Below are 21,920 nucleotides of genomic sequence, written 5' to 3' on the forward strand. Positions count from 1 at the left end.
TTACAGAACAGCTGTTTCCAGGTATCTCGGTGTCACGCAGGTCTGAGAATGGATGGGCGTTGGTCTGGTGCGCGGCCTGAGAATATTTATATACACCCCGTATATATTATTCTGAAATGTTGTGCAGTTGTTGCAGCGCTGGGAGGGGACCGGACTGTAACCCAATCACTGCCAGATTTCCTTTGAACATGAAGTGAAAATATCACACAATCCGACATGGTCTTATTCACAAGCTCCTAAAAAATGGCTTTATTTTGTGTTAGTCATTGGTAAAGTGTAGAAAAAGAAGAGGCGAATGTGAGTGTTACGCTGGGGTACATGAGTCCATCCATTACTGTGCAGCCAGTGGAAGAAACAGTCCGTGTCTTGCAACCTCTTACCGGACCGTCAGGACACGCCAATGCCAGGCGCCAACGTGCTCGTTTCCGGAGATTACGGGACTTGCCTTATGGTCATTTCGTTGGCCAAACCGCGACGACTACTATAGCGATGAGAAGTAGAACAATAACCACCATCATTGCTGCAGGAACAGGAGAAAAGAAAGTGTTAGCCATCACAATTAGGCCCATTTTATGGATTTACTCAGCACATCCCACATAATACTGTAATTCTTCAGTTTTTAATAATCCTTGAGCTTTTATCCCATCCAGGAAAAGCTGAGTGACGGCTACAATGGCTGCTGTTAGGTGGCCACTGACCCATGTCATACATGTAAGCCGCACTCCATGCCTGGACGCTTCACTAGTTATTTATGACTTTTTGGTCATTTAGAAGACTCTGGGCCGTAATCTGTAGCCTCTCCACAAAACAGATGGCAGCGGAGAATTGGGGGGTGGTTCGGGATCAGTCTCGTACATTCCTTCTGCTACATTCCCCGGCCTGGCCACGTTTGCGTCCTGTTGTGATTACGCGCCCAATTACTACAATTCCACGGCCTGTGTACCGCAGCTCCTGGGAAAGTCCACAGGTCTTTAGGATCAGGGATGGACCCAATGAGCATAAGTGACCTTCTAATGATGTCACGGTCATATATCCACAGCAGAAACATTAATAGAGCAGTTCCACCTTCGCTCTTTTCTGGTATATTCACAAGACACCCTATAAATGTCTGATTGACAGCCGATCGGACCCGCATCTATGGAACAGACATCCATGCCCCATTTTGTTGAGACGGCCACTGACCTCAGGCAGAGAATAATGGGTGAGGAGGCTGTTTCTATTCAATTGAGCAAACAGACCCCAACCACGAGGTAAGACAGGGAGAGGGGATAAGTGCATATCAGTCTGTAACAGCATAAAATCATTGGCAAAATAAATGGTGAAAGATACCAACTTTGAGGCACAGGCTGGAAATGGATGTAACACATGCTTGTCCTTAGGATGAAAAGGTTTTTGGGCCAAGGACCCCAATGAATGGCCCGGTTTTAAGAGTAAAGGCTTCATGAACGCCTTCCAGGTGCACTGTGGTACTACAGCGCAGACACTGTATGGCACTGTCGAAGGAACTCATGTGGGTCATCAGGCGACCCAACAAGACAAATTATCAATTGCATCTAGAATCGTTTGGGACTTGGAGGTGTTTAATATTAAACTCTAATATTAGGACCATATCTATTGTAACCATTGGTGTAACGACCATACAGACCATATGTGGCCATAAAAGAGTGTCATCATTTACAGCGATTCTAATTAACCCTATATAAAGTTTTGCAGTTATAGCAGGATTTTTTCCTGACATTTTCTTAGTTGCATGTTACATCAAAAATCATGGTCCATAAACAGCTTACAACACAGCAAAGGGATCTCATTGTTGAAAGTTATAAGTCAGGAGAAGCGTACATATTTTTTCCAAGGTATTAGATAAACCATGGAACACAGTGAAGACGTCATCAAGAAGTGGCTTACATTTGGAACAACAGTGACATTACCTATAACTGGCCATATGGCAAAACTTAATGAAAAGAAAAAATGGTCCAGGAGGTTACCAAGAGCCTACAGCAATAATTAAGGAGCAGTAGGAATTTCTGACAAGTCCTGGTTGTATACCGCATGTGACAACAATCTCCCGTATACTTCACGTCTGGCATGTGGTCTAAGGTGGCAAGACGGAAACCTATTCTCAGAAGAGCATCCAAGCCAGACTATGTTTCGGAAAAACCTATATCAAGTCTGCTAAAAGCATGAGGGAAACGTGTTATGGTCTGCTGAGACCAAAATTAATGTTTTTGGCCACAATTTCAAAAGGTATGTTTGGCACAAAGACAACAATGTACATCACCAAAACAACACACCATACCCACAGTGAGGCATGGTGGAAGCAGCATTGTGCTTTGGAGCTCCTTTTCAGCAGCTGGTACTAGGGATTTAGTAGAGGTGGAGGGAATTATAAACAGTTTCAAATATCAGTCAATTGTCCAACAAAACCTTCAGGCCTACACTAAAAAACTGAAGATAAAGAGAAATGTCACCTTTCAGCACAACAATGCCCCTAAGCAATACCTTTAAATCAACAAAAGAATAGCTTCTCTGGAAGAAGAGTCCAGACCTGAATCCAAGTCTGGTTGACCTGAAGATGGTGTTGTACACAGGAGATGCCCTCCCAATTTAACAGAAAATATTGGCAAATATTGCAACTCTACATGTGCCATGCTGATAGACTCCTACAAAAAGAGACTAAATTCAAAGGGGACTCCAACAAAGGGTGAACATATTTATGCAACCACATTATTTTCGTTCTTTATTTTTCACTTGAAAATATTTTGGGTTATTTTACATTGGATTTGTACAGCTTATGGGAGACATTAAAGGTGGAAAAAGTCCTGAAATTACTCTTCTTGGTATGAGTTTTTTTACATGACAAAAACCTGGCATTTTAACATGCTTGTGTAGACTTTTGTTATCCACTGTAGATAAATCGATAGGTACTGTAGATAAATCAGTCTAGCCCTATCGATCCATCACATCTGTACATTATATAATTTAATATTTCCTTTATTATGTCACCCCCGTTCTTCTCTCTGCTCCATTATCTCATGTGAACTTTTTTCCCATTATAACATCTTTTCGGTTGTGTTTGTCGCGCTCCATGGTAACATTAACCCTCGCGATGCTTGAGAGACCACCGGCAACAAAGGGCAATAGCCACAGATTATGGAATATATCAGGATAACAACGGCACTAAACTTACAAGGGCTTTCTCATGTGTGCACAAAGGCAGCGATTGTGGCCTGTCACTGTGAGATTCAGGGCCTGTCTCCCTGCCATGGTGGTATTTACACTGTCAGCTCCCCGGCTCGCTGTGCGGCTGAGAACCTGCTTCAGATCCTGGCACCCATTCAAGTAGTGTGTGAACAAAAAAAGCCCGTCATAAATATGTCTTGTTCTGACAGCCTCCCTTGTGTATCGGCCGCCTAGAAGCACAAGTCTGGGGCGTTCAGCACTGTGACTCCGCTGATTTACCGTGAAGGAGCACTCCGAGGTGTCGCTCTCCCCAAGTGTGGAAAATATGGTATCAATTAAGGAGCCTCACTAATGGGTTTTTAATAAGGGGAAGAGGGTTCAATGGGGGAAAAAGGGATTCAACCCTCTTTTTTACCCCAGTTAATTTATACAACAGTTTTCCGAGAAGAGATGAAGTCAACAAAGCAAGAGACAATTTAGTAGACTTACCAAAATTTTTATACACTTAGAGTTGGTCCAGCAGCAACACCGTTAATTCATGGCCACTGGACCAGAGACCTCCAAACCTCTTCTCTGCCTCTTCTGTTATGTGTATGTCACATCGAAACAATGACGTTGTACTAGGTCTGCTAATCAATAAAGGCAATGGGGATCCTGCCAGGTAAGAGCCAATTCGTAGGTCTCGGCTTTGACGACCACTGACTGTCGATATGGCCGCTAGACTAGGGTCTTTGCTCAACTCTACTCTGAATGTGTCGAATTTCTGGGAAGTGGAGAGTGACAACCCATCAGAGGGCCACAATAATAAGCGGAGACAACCCCACTATGTGCCAAGTGTGTGAACTGATCCAAGAGGTGGAATAGCTGCTCCAAGAGTAGTTTTCCAAAGGGCTGAAATTAATACTAAATCAATTAGATGGGGCATAAATGTTTGACAGGTGGAGAAATGACTCATGGATCGCCACTTTTCCCAAATGTATGGTGCCCAATTTGGCAACTGCTTTCCTCCAACTCCCTGTACTAGTGCTTAGCCATTTCTCTGGGAGCTTAGATCGGGAAGCGGAGGGGAACCCAGAAATTAGATATGTACAGATCAGACTTATTTCATTAATTTAGTTTTTCATGAAAAAAATTCCTAAAAACGATAAAGGCTCTGTTCACACTGCACTAGAGCCTTAGATTGGAAGTATTTACCGACGTATGAGACTGTATACTATTATAGTGATATATGGGGCTCCTGTAAATGGTGCCTAATGGATAAGTGTAAAATGATGAAAACAGTGTAAAATACGATGAGAAGAAGCACTCCTCCTCTAATCAAAGTTTTTTATGTTAATATATTGCAATCACCATTTTATATAGCACTGTATACTTACAATAGCTTATTTTGCCCTTCTACCCAGTCAATTTTTCTCTTTTCCACAGCCTGTGGCGGTTTTAATTACAGCAGGATTTTATCTACACATATAAATGTAGGCCCAGGAGAAGAATCACATTAGGATAGGTTCCAAGCAAAAAAGGATCGTCTTGTGGCTGCTGGGCATACATGAATAGGCCAAATTATGTGAAAAATATCTTCGTTTTTTCTCCATTTTCTAAAGCAGTAATGCAATTCAAAGTTAATATATTTCAAGATCGCATGCTATAGGACTACAGAGTGCTACTTTATTAATTAGTTCTGTATGGAGGTGGCAGGGGTCAACCTAGCCTCTCTGCTGCCTGAGGCGAACTGCAAAATGGCGCCCCCCCATACACCCCGCACACCCCATACACCCATGGCTCTGCTCCGCTCCGTACACATACACAGGTCAGCTTCATACACTTTGTACACACAGGGCTCCGTTTTGTACACATAGGGCTCCGCTCTGTACACCCCGTACACAAGCGGCTCAGATCCACGCACCTCGCACACACGCGGCTCAGCTCCGCGCACCTCGTACACACGCGGCTCAGCTCCGCGCACCTCGTACACACGCGGCTCAGCTCCGCGCACCTCGTACACACGCGGCTCAGCTCCGCGCACCTCGTACACACGCGGCTCAGCTCCGCACACCTCGTACACACGCGGCTCAGCTCCGCACACCTCGTACACACGCGGCTCAGCTCCGCACACCTCGTACACACGCAGCTCAGCTCCGCACACCTCGTACACACGCGGCTCAGCTCCGCACACCTCGTACACAGGCGGCTCAGCTCCGCACACCTCGTACACACGCGGCTCCACTCCGTACACCTTATACACACACGGCTCCGCTCCGTACACACATGGCTCCACCACATCCACACTGTAAACCCCTCCTGACCCCACACATAAGCTTACCCTCTTCCAGCACCATGACAACCAGCACAGCACAGTCCTGCATACACTGAGGCCACTGATCATGTGACTCCTGACTCCTCCCATCCGGTGACGTCGTCACAGGTCCTGTGCGCACAGAACAGCCTTCTATGAGCAGCCCCAGCAGATGCAGAAGAGGAGTGACTTCGGGTTGAGGACCTGTGATGATGTCACGATCACGTGACCAGTCACATGAGCCAGGGAGGGCTGGATGAGGGGATTCGGCCATTCGGGATGGTTGGGAGCCTTGAATACAGTAGTAACTGAACCTGCGTCTACGACGCAAATTCAGTTACTACACCGGCAGAATCTGTCGCCCCCTCTCTTCATTGAAGGTAGTGCCGCCTGAAGCAAAGTCCTCAACTTGCCACATGGTAGCGGCGCCCCTGGGAGGTGGCTACTCTTAGTATGCACCTGTTCAGACCAGAATTCTGTTTGGAAGTGACGGTCAGTCTTTTCATAAAAGGCTGAACTTACTGTAATCTTTGGTGAAACTTCTCAGGAAGTGTATAAAATTCCTGCAGTCACCCAAGGGAGGGGGACAAAGAATTGAGAGAGGGTGAGAGGGAGGGGGTGAGAGGGAGGGGGAGAGAGGGAGGGAGGTAGAGAGGGATGGAGTGAGAGAGAGGGAGAGAGCGAGGGCGGGAGGGAGAGAGAGAGGGAGGGACGGGGAAAGGGAGGGATGGGGAGGGAGAGAGGGGGAAGAGAAAGAGGGGGAGAGAGAGGGTGGGAGAGGGATGAGAGAGAGGGAGAAAGCGGGAGGGAGAGAGAGAGAGGGAGAAAGAGGGAGGGAGAGAGAGGGAGGAAGAGAGGGAGGAAGAGAGGGAGGGAGAGAGAGGGAGGAAGAGAGGGAGGAAGAGAGGGAGGGAGAGAGGGAGGGAGAAAGAGAGAGGGAGGGAAAGAGAGGGAGTGAGAGGGGGAGAGGGAGTGAGAGAGAGGGAGTGAGAGAGGGAGAAAGACAGGGAGAGAGAGAAGAAAAGGAAGAAAGTGAGGGAGAAATAGAGAGAAATTTCTTTTGACTTATATTTTTCTTGCTTTTTTTTTTTTATTTGATATATTGTGCCACCCCTCCCCGTCATAAGGCTATAAAACACCTTTTTGAGGCGTTATAAAAATTGGATTTACATTTTTTAATATCCAATTTCCTTTGTAACTGTGTCTGGTATATTAGCCTCTGTTACGGAGTAAATTCACCCTTCTGGCTGCAGTGCAGTGTTAATCTGGGTGACTGGGTCGGATAAAAGCCACCGACTCCAGCTCCCTCTCATTACCCAGCGATCACGTGATGGCTGGGTCCACAGGAGGAAGCGTGGTCAGTACTTCCTAATCTGAATACACAGTCCTCATCATGCAAAATTAATCCATAATTATCCAGCACATCTTCTTGATTATAAAAAATTTGAATAAAGAAAAAGGTTTTTTTTATAATCAAGATGTGCTGGATCATTATGGATTAATTTTGCATGCGGGCTTGAACGTTATTCCATGCACCTTCATGGATAGCTGCACCTGCTGTGGACAATTCATGGGTAAGCTGATGAACCTTTCCTTATATTTTACAGTGCTCATCAGTCCTGTGTATAACATGTGAACAGGATATCAGAGACGGTAACAGACCATCTCTGCCTTCTCTATGGGGAGTCTGGCTGTGTCTGAAGGCTAGCTCCTCACTTTAGAAAGTCAGTGCAGAGCACTATGCGGACAGCCCGGACAGGTAGATGCTGCGGGCGGCCCAGAAGTGGTTTAAGAGTAGCCAACATTTACATTTTATTCTAAAAATTGAATAGTAGAATTGATGAAAATAAAGTTTGCAATATTTTTCTCTCTCTCACTAGACTGATCAAGCATTCTCAATTCAGGAATGTAATCTACAGTCAGCTGCCCCAAATGATATGATGACCCCTACAGCATAATGCCCCCACACAGTATAATACCCCCACAGGCAGTATCTATAATATAACGCTGGGAGCGTCACTCTGTCCGAAGCCTTTATAGACTGCGCAAGCGCCGGCGCAGTCTGGACCCCACAGAGTGACGCAGCCCAGGAGATCACGGTATGCGTAAGCACTAAACGCACACCGCGATCTCCAACGGAGAAGCAGGGACGTGCCAGGAGGGAGAGTATGCTATATTCACCTGTCCCGTTCCAGTGATGCGCGCTGCTCCGTCCTCCACATCCTCTGCCTGTGACGTTCAGGTCAGAGGGCGCGATGACGCGTTTAATGCGCGCCACCCTCTGACTGAACAGTCACAGCCAGAGGACCCGGAAGACGGAGCGGCCCGCAGCACTGGATCAGGGCCGGGTGACTATAGCAAGTGTCGGGGGCCTAAGCTAGCGGTGACACCGGCACCTGACCCCCACAGCGCGCCGGTGTCCCCGCCTGCTCAGGCCCCCCAGCACTCGGCGCCCAGCGACGATAGGTGAGTATATATATATATATATTTTTTTAATTGCAGCAGCATACAGGGCATATAATACTATGGAGCATCTTATGGGGGCCATCAACCATAATGGAGCAGCATATGAGGCATATACTATGGAGCATCTTATGGGGGCCATCAACCATAATGGAGCAGCATAGGAGGCATATACTATGGAGCATCTTATGGGGGCCATCAACCATAATGGAGCAGCATATGAGGCATATACTATGGAGCATCTTATGGGGGCCATCAACCATAATGGAGCAGCATATGAGGCATATACTATGGAGCATCTTATGGGGGCCATCAACCATAATGGAGCAGCATATGAGACATATACTATGGAGCATCTTATGGGGGCCATCAACCATAATGGAGCAGCATGAGGCATATACTAGGAGCATCTTATGGGGGCCATCAACCTTTATGGAGCAGCGTATGGGGCATATGGATGGGAGCAGCAAATTACAGAACGGTGGCGCAGGATGGGAGCAGCACATTACAGAACTGTGGCGCATGATGGGAGCAGCACATGACAAAATAGAGCAGCACATGACAGAACGGGGGTGCAGGATGGCAGCAGCACATGACAGAACGGGGGTGCAGGATGGAAGCAGCACATGACAGAACGGGGGCGCAGGATGGGAGCAGCACATGACAGAACTGGGGCGTAGGATGGGAGCCGCACATGACAGAATGGGGGTGCAGGATGGCAGCAGCACATGACAGAATCGGGGCTCAGGATGGGAGCAGCACATGACAGAAAGGGGGCGCAGGATGGGAGCAGCACATGACAGAACGGGGGAGCAGGATGGCAGCAGCACATGACAGGATGGGAGCAGCACATGACAGGATGGGGGCACAAGAAAGGAGCAGCACATGGCAGGATAAGGGCGCAGGATGGGAGCAGCACGTGACAGGATGGGGGCGCAGGATGAGAGCAGCACATGAAAGGATGGGGCGCAGGATGGGAGCAGCACATAACCAAAATGGAGGAGCAGGATGGGAGCTGCACATGACAGCATGTGGGTACAGGATGCAAGCACTACATGACAGGATGAGGGCGCAGGATGGGAGCAGCACATGACAGCATGGGGGAGCAGGATGGAAGCACCACATGACAGCATGGGGGCGCAGGATGGGAGCACATGACAGGATGAGGGCTCAGGAAGAGAGGAGCACATGACAGGATGGGGGCGCATGATGGTAGCAGCACATGACAAGATTAGGGCGCAGGATGGAAGCAACACATACCAGGATGGAGACTATATACCAATATAAATGCTCGCCACCCGGGCGTAGAACGGGTTCAATAGCTAGTTATAAATAACCATAACAGTCCCCCCAAAAAGTATGATGTTCCCACAGCCCTCCAACACAATCAGTAGGATAAACCCCACAGCTTCCCAAATAGCATGATCCCCCACTGCTCCCCAACAGTAATAACTCTCCCTTAGCCTATTAATTATCTTACTTTTTTTACATGTTTGCATATACTTTTAATTTAGCAAATTCCAACGTTTGTGACAGAGAAAGTCCCTATGTTCCTACTCCGCGTACAGTCAGCAAGTGCTGCTCACTTCCAAGCAGCCAAAAACCATGGGGCTGATGCTTGTGATCCTCATCTCTGTGCAGGGATGGTTATGACGCTATGTTTATGAGCTTGGCATATAATGACAGCGTTTGGTTCAATTGGGAATGGGAGGGTTAAAAGTGGCATCTGTTGGTGAAGGGGATATGAGCTAAGTGTTACATCCAGCATGTTTCCCCTGTGCCCGTCCTGCTCCAGGCTCCAAGGTCATAATCGTTCATTTAAGAGCTATGAACCTCTCAGTTACTGGACTGCAGATCTGGCACAAGCTGCATACAAAGGCAGAAATGGGCAAAAAATCAGCCAGCTGTGTAACAACTATTATGTGCTGCTGGCGCTAGAATAAGGAGCTTGTGCCCTACACAAATAATGTACTGTAACAACAACTGCTCAGAAACACAGGTTTACTTAAAGTGCAAACACTATCGGATCTGAAAATTCTCGTCTTTCATCTTCCACTATTATAGTAGTTATATTCTTGTACATAGGAGCAGTATTATAGTAGGTATATTCTAGTACATAGAGGCAGTATTATAGTAGTTATATTCTTGTACATAGGGGCAGTATTATAGTAGTTATATTCTTCTACATAGGAGCAGTATTCTAGTAGTTATATTCTTGTACATAGGAGCAGTATTATAGTAGTTATATTCTTCTACATAGGAGCAGTATTCTAGTAGTAAAATTCTTGTACACAGGAGCAGTATTATAGTGGTTATATTCTTGTACATAGGAGCAGTATTATAGTAGTTATATTCTTGTACATAGGAGCAGTATTATAGCAGTTATATTCTTGTACATAGGAGCAGTATTATAGCAGTTATATTCTTGTACATAGGGTAGTATTATAGTAGTTATATTCTTGTACATAGGAGCAGTATTATAGTAGGTATATTCTTGTACATAGAGGCAGTATTATAGTAGTAATATTCCTGTACATAGGGGCAGTATTATAGTATTAATATTAGTGTCCATATGGGCAGTATTATAATAGTTATATTCTTGTACATAGGAGCAGTATTATAGAAGTTATATTCTTGTACATAGGAGCAGTATTATAGTAGTAATATTATTGTACATAGGGGCTGTATTATAGTAGTTATATTTTTATACATATGAGCTGTATTATAGAAGTTATATTCTTGTGCATAGGAGCAGCATTATAGTAGTAATATTATTGTACATAGGGGCTGTATTATAGTAGTTATATTCTTATACATATAAGCAGTATTATAGAAGTTATATTGTTGTACATAGGAGCAGTATTATAGTAGTTATATTCTTGGACATATGGGACAGTATTATAGTAGTTATATTCTGGTACATAGAGGCAGTATTATAGTAGTTATATTCTTGTACATAGGAGTACTATTATAGTAGTTATATTTCTGCACATAGGGGCAGTATTGCAGTAATATTATTATTGTAAATAGGGGCAGTATTACAGTAGTTATATTCTTGTACACATGAGCAGTATTATAGAAGTTATATTCTTGTACATAGAGGCAGTATTATAGTAGTAATATTCCTGTACATAGGGGCAATATTATAGTAGTTATATTCTTGTACATAGGAGTAGTATTATAGTAGTTATATTCTTGTAAATAGGGGCAGTATAATAGTTGCTATATTCTTGTACACAGGGGCAGTATTATAGCAGTAATATTCCTGTACATAGGGGCAGTATTATAGTAGTTATATTCTTGTATATAGGAGCAGTTTTATAGTAGTTATATTCTTGTACATAGGGGGCAGTATTATAGTAGTTATATTCTTGTACATAGAGGCAGTATTATAGTAGTTATATTCTTGTACATACAGGCAGAATTATAGTAGTAATATTCCTGTACATAGCGGCAGTATTATAGTATTAATATTAGTGACCATATGGGCAGTATTATAGTAGTTATATTCTAGTACATAGGGGCAGTATTATAGTAGTAATATTATTGTACAAAGGGGCTGTATTATAGTAGCTATATTCTTATACATATGAGCAGTATTATAGAAGTTATAGTCTTGTACATAGGAACAGTATTATAGTAGTTATATTCTTGTACACATAAGCAGTATTATAGAAGTTATATTCTTGTACATAGAGGCAGTATTATAGTAGTTATATTCTTGTACATAGGAGTAGTATTATAGTAGTAATATTCCTGTACATAGGGGCAGTATTCTAGTAGTTATATTCTTGTACATAGGGGCAGTATAATATTTGCTATATTCTTGTACACAGGGGCAGTATTATAGTAGTTATATTCTTGTACATAGGGGGCAGTATTATAGTAGTTATATTCTTGTACATAGGGGGCAGTATTATAGTAGTTATATTCTTGTACATAGGGACAGTATTATAGTAGTTATATTCTTGTACATAGGGGGCAGTATTATAGTAGTTATATGCATGTACATGGGGCAGTATTATAGTAGTTATATTCTAGTACATAGGGGCAGTATTATAGTAGTAATATTATTGTACATAGGGGCAGTATTATAGTAGTTATATTCTTGTACACATGAGCAGAATTATAGAAGTTATATTCTTATACATAGGAGCAGTATTATAGTAGTAATATTATTGTACATAGGGGCTGTATTAAAGTAGCTATATTCTTATACATATGAGCAGTATTATAGAAGTTATAGTCTTGTACATAGGAGCAGTATTATAGTAGTTACATTCTTGAACATAGGGGTAGTATTATAGTAGTTATATTCTGGTACATAGAGGAAGTATTTTAGTAGTTATATTCCTGTACATAGGGGCAGTATTATAGTAGTAATATTATTGTACATAGGGGCAGTATTATAGAAGTTATATTCTTGTACATAGAGGCAGTATTATAGTAGTTATATTCTTGTACATAGGAGTAGTATTATAGTAGTAATATTCCTGTACATAGGGGCAGTATTCTAGTAGTTATATTTTTGTACATAGGGGCAGTATAATATTTGCTATATTCTTGTACACAGGGGCAGTATTATAGTAGTTATATTCTTGTACATAGGGGACAGTATTATAGTAGTTATATTCCTGTACATAGGGGCAGTATTCTAGTAGTTATATTCTTGTATATAGGGGCAGTATAATAGTTGCTATATTCTTGTACATAGGGGCACTATTATAGTAGTTATATTCTTGTACATAGGGGCAGTATTATAGTATTTATATTCTTGTGCATAGGGGGCAGTATTATAGTAGTTATATGCATGTACATGGGGCAGTATTATAGTAGTTATATTCTTGTACATAGGGGCAGTATTATAGTAGTAATATTATTGTACATAGGGGCAGTATTATAGTAGTTATATTCTTGTACACATGAGCAGAATTATAGAAGTTATATTCTTATACATAGGAGCAGTATTATAGTAGTAATATTTTTGTACATAGGGGGCAGTATTATAGTAACAATATTTTTGAACACAGGGCCAGCATTATAGTAGTTATATTCTTGTATATAGGGGTCAGTATTATAGTAGTAATATTCCTGTACATAGGGTCAGTATTATAGTAGTTATATTCTTGCACATAAGGGCAGTATAATAGTTATATTGCTGTACATAGGGGACAGTATTATAGTAGTTATATTCTTGTACATAGGGGGCAGTATTATAGTAGTTATTTTCTTAAACATAGGAGCAGTATTATAATAGTTATATTGTTGTACATAGGGGACAGTATTATAGTAGTTATATTCTTGTACATAGGGGGCAGTATTATAGTAGTTATATTCTTGTACATAGGAGCAGTTTTATAGTAGTTATATTCCTGTACATAGGGACAGTATTATAGTAGTTATATTCTTGCACATAGGAGCAGTATTATTGTAGTTATATTCTTGTACATAGAGGCAGTATTATAGTAGTTATATTCTTGTACATAGGAGCAGTTTTATAGTAGTTATATCCCTGTACATAGGGACAGTATTATAGTAGTTATATTCTTGCACATAGGAGCAGTATTATAGTAGTTATATCCTTATACATAGAAGCAGTATTATAGTAGTTATATTCTTGTACATAGGGACAGTATTATAGTAGTTATATTCTTGCACATAGGAGCAGTATTATAGTAGTAATATTCTTGTAGATAGCGACAGTATTATAGCAGTTATATTTCTGTACATAGGGGCAGTATTATAGCAGTTATATTTCTGTACAACTTTGTCACATGACCACACTTTGCAGGTAGTATGCTATCTACACATGACAGAAGCACTCCATTGTGTGGCAACCTCTGTGGTGGAGAGTGAATGTATGATCATATGCTACAGTTCCCAATGACCTAATTTCTACCGAACGTAAAGAAATCAGAAACAAGAATGAACCTCAATGAGCATACACTGTGTTATTCGCTGCCTTGTATGTGTCTGCTGTTATATCCTTGCCCTGAATTCTCAGCTGTACTGTGTGCTCGGTGCTGTGTGCAGAGTTTGTGTTCTAACCACAAGATGAACGGAAAAATGTCAACCTGATGCTCGGCGACTTGTTAGCAGTGTGTTCAAATGTCAGCAAAACCACAAAAGGTCTGGATTTAATTTCTTCCTTGGCCACGAATGTATTTAGAGGAGAAACAAGGCAGACAAAGAAAGGGCAGGCTGAAGGTATAGAAATAGAACTACGGACAGAAAAGTGCAGCTCTCGTTATTATACTCCACCTTTAATATTTCCGCTGCTTTAACCTCAAGTGACCGGACCTAATTTTGTCTCCGAGTCAGCATCATCTTTAATAAAGTGTAAAAATTTTCTAGCTGAACTTTTCTTAAAGAACACCTGTCACTTTATGGCAAATACATTATTATATAGTATTTAAACAAGAAAATATTACAGAACGCAACAGAGTGGTTTCAATGGGAAAAAAAGTTGAAGGATAAATGGTCTGTGGTAGTCAATCAGTTTGATAACCCACATTATAGCGGTGATATTATGACTGACCTGCAGATCCTTCTTTGTCATCATAACTTCTGTGACCACCCATTACCATCCTCTGTTGGAGTCCTTCAAGGCTCTATCCTGGTTCCCCACTGTAATCCATCTGTACCTTTGGTATGTGACAGCTTCCCTAAGGCTACTTTCACACTAGCGTTAACTGCAATACGTCGCAATGCGTCGTTTTGCCGAAAAAACGCATCCTGCAAAAGTGCTTGCAGGATGCTTTTTTTCTGCATTGACTAACATTAGCGATGCATTTGCGACGCATTGACACACGTCGCAACCGTCGTGCGACGGTTGCGCCGTGTTGTGGTGGACCATCGGGAGCAAAAACGTTACATGTAACGTTTTTTTGCTCCCGACGGTCCGCTTTTTCCGACCGCGCATGCGCGACCGGAACTCCGCCCCCACCTCCCCGCACTTCCCCACACCTCACAATGGGGCAGCGGATGCACTGGAAAAATGCATCCGCTGCCCCCGTTGTGCGGCGCAGAGAACGCTAGCGTCGGTAACCTCGGCCCGACGCACTGCGACGGGCCGGGCCCGACGCTAGTGTGAAAGTAGCCTAACTCAATGGCTTTCAGAACTATTTCTATGCCCAGAAGTGCCATGAAAACTGATATCTTATTTCCACTGGGGTGGCACCCTAGTTGTATCCTTCGAGCATGACGGGTTCTCCTTAAGCTCCGGCAATGAGAGATCACTGATCCCTCGCTGGCCTACTGGGGAAAAGCATAATTGTGGGCCCTCTTCCTTTGGGTGTGATTTGTGATAGACAGCATCTTTTTGCAATTTTTTGTGTGACACAGTTCACTCTTTAAATGCACTTGAGTGGACAACACAATCTTGGACACTTAAAAAGAGAAATACAACTGTGCCTATGCTACTCTCAAACTTACCACTCTGGCCTAGGTATCAACTTCCAGTTGCCTAAAATTTTGGCAATTAACACCTTCTCTAACAACTTTCTGAATTCATTATCTCTCTCAAATCCCCCACTAGAATTAATAACCAGAATTGACAGCTCCAGAATTTCTCCAGTCTCACAAGTCCGCTGCTGCTTTGTAAACCTTGACTCTACTTAGTCCTTTAAAATCACCACCTTCAACTCAAAAACATCTTTGAATCTGATCTTTCCTTAACTCTGAACCAACAAAAATGCCAGTGCAGTTCATTATCATCTTGACTGTGGTAACATCCTTCTCTGTGGTCACCCACCTAGGACTCATCATCACCCTTTGAATCCATCCTTACCTCTGCTGCTCAATTAATCCACCTATCCCAAAGCTACTCTTCTGATTTTATCATCTTCCAGTCCCTTCATTGGTTCCTCACTTCCCAGAGAATACATTTAGAAATACTAACAATGACTTAGTCGGCCATCCATACCTTGTTTCCTCCATACATCTCTGGCCCAATTTGCCTCCAATAAATAACTTGTCTGTACATCTCAAGACCTCATTTCCAGCTACCTCCCCATGCATCATCTCCCGCCTTCAAAAGACCTCCTTCTCTGATTTCCACCTTGCACAACCATCTCCAAAATTTCTCCTATCCCTCCACCGTACTTTGGAAACAGCTCAGAATATCTCAGACTTTCAAAGCTTTCAAAACGTATCCCACTTTTTCAAGATGAGTACAAATGGCAATATTAGCAGATTTTATCTTTCTCTCTGGTATCCTTCCCCCTTTACTTGTAGATCGTAAGCCCTCGTGGGCAGGGTCTTCTCTCCCATCTCTCACGTAGTCATGTTTAGTTATATTTGTTTTGTACCTTGCTATGTATTGCTAAATAATGGTGATGTACCGTAAACCCTGTTTCTGACCTAGAATTAAGGGAGCGGAAAAAAAAAATACTTGGATCCACAAGGAACCATCAGATTCCAGAACAGGAAGAGTCAACATCAGGATACAAGGTGGTGGGCTTATAACCTTGAACACCAATAACATAACATTTATGGTATTAAGCCGTGCTGTAATATTTTTTTATTCCTGTGTTATATCACATTACTTGGTGCTGAAGGCCCATCATGGCCGTGCAGGGGGTTAATTCTAATCATACAGACCTTAGGCCCACACACAGCTATTGGTAACTCGCCTGCCCAATATTGTCTGGAAAGGAGGGGAAGACCAGGCAATTCTCTTGTTAAACTTTCCCCTAGCACCAAAACATAAGACAATTCATTCACGACCCTGAAAAATGGGCGGGAAAGGAGGGGGCTGGGCGACCCTTGTATAGTACACAAGAGAGTTCATGAAAACATAGGGAAGGAACTTGTGCCCTTGTGGGTTTTATTTTTCCTACAATGATTTGTCAGGACGTTACAGCACAACTCCTTCCCCCAAATATACACACATGGAGGGACAATTACCCTTTCAATGATTTTAACCACAAATCAACCAGCGAAGAATGTGACGGCGGTTTATTTGAAGAGATATTAGTGTCATTAACTGTACATAGCTCCAGGTGGGTCACAGCAGATGTACAGGCTTGCGGCGGTCTCACTGGCTTTGGGAAGTAGGGGGATGTCTGTGCCTTTCTTGTCTTTTTGTCGCATAAGGATGCAGATGAGAAGAGAGTAAGAAAAAAAAGAGAAAAAAGAGGGGAAAGGCAAAAACAAATATTTCTGGAGAGGTATATACGGTTTATGTATTCTTTTTCTATTTTATTCTGTTATTTTGATATATATATATATATATATATATATATATATATATATATATATATATATATACACACACACACACACACATATATATATATATATATATACACATATATATATACTGGATTGTGGCCCGATTCTAACGCATCGGGTATTCTAGAATATGTCCAGAATATGCATGATTTCAGAATTCGCGGCAGACTGTGCCCGCCGCTGATTGGTCGAGGCAACCTTTATGACATCGTCGCCATGCTGTGCCCGTCGTTGATTGGTCGAGGCAACCTTTATGACATCATCGTCGCCATGGCAACCATTATGACATCTACGTCGATACTGCGCCCGTCGCTGATTGGTCGAGGCAACCTTTATGACATCGTCGCCATGCTGTGCCCGTCGTTGATTGGTCGAGGCAACCTTTATGACATCATCGTCGCCATGGCAACCATTATGACATCTACGTCGATACTGTGCCCGTCGCTGATTGGTCGAGGCAACCCTGTCTGTCTGTCTGTCCTGGAAATCCCGCGTCTCTGATTGGTCGAGGCCGCTAGGCCTCGACCAATCAGCGACGGGCACAGTATCGACGTAGATGTCATAATAGTTGCCATGGCGATGATGTCAAAGGTTGCCTCGACCAATCAGCGACGGGCACAGTCTGCCGCGAATTCTGGAATCATCATTGTCCATATACTACGGGGACTTTATGACATCATCGTTGCCATGGCAACCATTATGACATCTAGATTGTGGCCCGATTCTAACGCATCGGGTATTCTAGAATATGCATGTCCCCGTAGTATATGGACAATGATGATTCCAGAATTCACGGCAGACTGTGCCCGTCGCGGATTGGTCGAGGCAACCTTTATGACATCATTGTTGCCATGGCAACCATTATGACATCTAGATTGTGGCCCGATTCTAACGCATCGGGTATTCGAGAATATGTCCAGAATATGCATGATTCCAGAATTCGCGGCAGACTGTGCCCGTCGCTGATTGGTCGAGGCGAATTCGCGGCAGACTGTGCCCATCGCTGATTGGTCGAGGCAACCTTTATGACATCATTGTCGCCATGCTGTGCCCGTCGCTGATTGGTCGAGGCCTGGCGGCCTCGACCAATCAGAAACGCGGGATTTCCAGGACAGACAGACAGATGGAAAAACCCTTAGACAATTATATATATAGATATATACATACACACACACAGTGCCTGGCGAAAGTATTCGGCTCCCTGGAACTTTTCAACCTTTTCTCACATATCGTGCTTCAAACATAAAGATACTAAATGTAATTTTTTGGTGAAGAATCAACAAGTGGAACACAATTGTGAAGTTGAATAAAATTTATTGGTTATTTTAACTTTTTGTGGAAAATCAAAAACTGAAAAGTGGGGCGTGCAATATTATTCGGCCCCTTTACTTTCAGTGTAGCAAACTCACTCCAGAAGTTCATTGTGGATCTCTGAATGATCCAATGTTGTCCTAAATGCCTAATGATGATAAATATAATCCACCTGTGTGTAATTAAGTCTCCGTATAAATGCACCTGCTCTGTGATAGTCTCATGGTTCTGTTTGAAGCACAGAGAGCATCTTGAAGACCAAGGAACACAACAGGCAGGTCCGTGATACTGTTGTGGAGAAGTTTAAAGCCGGATTTGGATACAAAATGATTTCCAAAACTTTAAACATCCCAAGGAGCACTGTGCAAGTGATCATATTGAAATGGAAGGAGTATCACACCACTGCAAATCTACCAAGACCCGGCCGTCCCTCTAAACTTTCATATCAAACAAGCAGAAGACTGATCAGAGATGCAGCCAAGAGGCCTATGATCACTCTGGATGAACTGCAGAGATCTACAGCTGAGGTAGGACAGTCTGTCCATAGGACAACAATCAGTTGTACACTGCACAAATCTGGCCTTTATGTTAGAGTAGCAAGAAGAAAGCCATTTCTCAAAGATATCCATAAAAAGTGTTGTTTAAAGTTTGCAACAAGCCACCTGGGAGACACACCAAACATGTGGAAGAAGGTTCTCTGGTCAGATGAAACCAAAATCGAACTTTCTGGCAACATTGCCAAACGATATGTTTGGCGTAAAGGCAACACAGCTCATCACTCTGAACACACCATCCCCACAGTCAAACACGGTGGTGGCAGCATCATGGTTTGGGCCTGCTTTTCTTCAGCAGAGGCAGGGAAGATGGTTAAAATTGATGGGAAGTTGGATGGAGCCAAATACAGGACCATTCTTGAAGAAAACCTGTTTGAGTCTGTAAAAGACCGGAGACTGGGATGGAGATTTGTGTTCCAACAAGACAATGATCCCAAACAAAGCAAAATCTACAATGGAATGGTTCACAAATAAACGTATCCAGGTGTAGAATGGCCAAGTCAGAGTCCAGACCTCAATCCAAGAATCTGTGGAAAGAGCTGAAAACTGCTGTTCACAAACGATCTCCATCAAACCTCACTGAGCTCGAGCTGTTTGCTAAGGAAGAATGGGCAAGAATTTCAGTCTCTCGATGTTCAAAACTGATAGAGACATACCCCAAGCAACTTGCAGCTGTAATCGTAGCAAAAGGTGGCACAACAAAGTATTAAGTTAAAGGGGCTGAATAATATTGCACGCCCCACTTTTCAGTTTTTGAATTTCCACAAAAAATTAAAATAAACAATAAATTTCGTTCAACTTCACAATTGTGTTCCACTTGTTGTTGATTCTTCACCAAAAATTTACATTTGGTATCTTTATGTTTGAAGCATGATATGTAGGAAAAGGTTGAAAAGTTCCAGGGAGCCAAATACTTTCGCAAGGCACTGTATACATACATTATATATACATATATATATACAGACTATGTTCCAAATTATTATGCAAATGATATTTCTCTCGGATTTTCCTAAATGGTCGGTCCAAATGACAGTCAGTCTAATAAAAGTCATCACCCTTTAGAGTATACATCAAATTTTATTGAAGAAACCTCCCAATGATAACAGTATAATCTCCAAAATGAATAAAACCTCAAAATGCACCGTTCCAAATTATTAGGCACAGTAGAATTTCTAGACATTTGTTATGTTTTAAAGAACTGAAAATGCTCATTTGTGGAATTTTCAGCATTAAGAGGTCACATTCACTGAACAAAAAAAGCTATTTAACTCCAAAACATCCTAACAGGCCAAGTTACATGTTAACATAGGAACCTTTCTTTGATATCACCTTCACAATTCTTGCATCCATTGAACTTGTGAGTTTTTGGAGAGTTTCTGCTTGTATTTTTTTGCGTGAAGTCATAATTGCCTACCAGAGCTGCTGTTTTGATGTGAACTGCCTCCCACCCTCACAGATCTTTTGTTTGATACTCCAAAGGTTCTCTATAGGGTTGAGGACAGGGGAAGATGGTGGCCACACCATGAGTTTATCTGCTTTTATGCCCATAGCAGCCAATAACTCAGAGGTATTCTTTGCAGCATGAGATGGTGCATTGTCAGCATGAAGATGATTTTGCTCCTGAAGGCATGTTTCTGCTTTTTATACCATGGAAGAAAGTTGTTAGTCAAAACTCTATATACTTTGCAGAGATCATTTTCACATCTTCAGGAACTTTAAAGGGCCCTACCAGCTGTTTCCCCATGATTCCGTCCCAAAACATGACTCCTCCACATCCTTGCTGACGTTGCAGCCTTGTTGGGACATGGTGGCCATCCACCAATCATCCACTACTCCATCCATCTGGACCATCCAGGGTTGCGCGACACTCATCAGTAAACAAGACTGTTTGAAAATTAGTCTTCATGTATGTCTGGGCCCACTACAACCGTTTCTGCTTGTGAACATTGTTTAGGGGTGGCCGAATAGTAGGTTTATGAACCAAAGCAAGTCTTTGAAGGATCCTACACCTTGAGGTTCGAGGGACTCCAGAGGCATCAGCGGCTTCAAATATCTGTTTGCTGGTTTGTAATGGCTTTTTAGCAGCTGCTCTCTTTATCCGATGAACTTGCCTGGCAGAAACCTTCCTCATTATGCCTTTATCAGCACGAACACAACTGTGCTCAGATTCAGCCACAAATCTCTTAACAGTAAGATGATCACGCTTAAATTTTCAAGAAATATCTAAAGTTTTCATCCCTTGACCAAGGCATTGTGCTATTTGATTATTTTCGGCAGCAGAGAGATCCTTTTTGTTTCCCATGTTACTTGAAAACTGTGGCCTGCTTAATAATGTGGAACATCATTTTTAAGTAGTTTTCCTTTAATTAGAATCACCTGGAAAACTAATTATCACATATGTTTAAGATTGATTTCAGTGATCCATTGAGCCCTGAGACACAATGCCATCCATGAGTTTATTTGAAAAACAAAACAATTAAATCATTTTGACACTTAAATCCAATTTGCATAATAACTTGGAACAAAGTGTGTGTATATATATATATATATATATATATATATACATATATATATATATATATATATATATATATATTACACGTGGTCAAGATGTTGGTACCCCTCGTTTAATGACAGAAAAAAATACAATGGTCACAGAAATAGCTTAAATCTGACAAAAGTAATAATAAATAACAAATCTATGAAAATGAACAAATGAAAGTCAGACATTGCTTTTCAGCCATGCTTCCACAGAATTTAAATATTTAAATTTAAAATAAAACTCATGAAAAAGGCCTGGACAGAAGTGATGGTACCCCTGAGAATAATGTGACAAAAGGGAGATGTTAAATCAAGGTGTGTCCACTAACTAGCATCACAAGTGT

General features: G+C 42.3%; 1 protein-coding gene across 1 annotated transcript in view; it reads right to left on the reverse strand.

Moving 5' to 3' along the window:
• Nucleotides 1-220: 220 nt before the first annotated feature.
• STX8 (syntaxin 8) overlaps nucleotides 221-21,920 on the reverse strand; it is a 265,517-nt gene continuing 243,817 nt past the window's right edge. The window contains exon 8 of the mRNA XM_077253556.1: nucleotides 221-520. Coding sequence (XP_077109671.1) covers nucleotides 453-520 — 68 coding nt within the window. The 3' untranslated portion in view covers nucleotides 221-452. The remainder of the gene's footprint in view (nucleotides 521-21,920) is intronic.

This window comes from Ranitomeya variabilis, chromosome 4 (genome assembly GCF_051348905.1).
Source record: "Ranitomeya variabilis isolate aRanVar5 chromosome 4, aRanVar5.hap1, whole genome shotgun sequence".
Lineage (NCBI taxonomy): Eukaryota > Metazoa > Chordata > Amphibia > Anura > Dendrobatidae > Ranitomeya > Ranitomeya variabilis.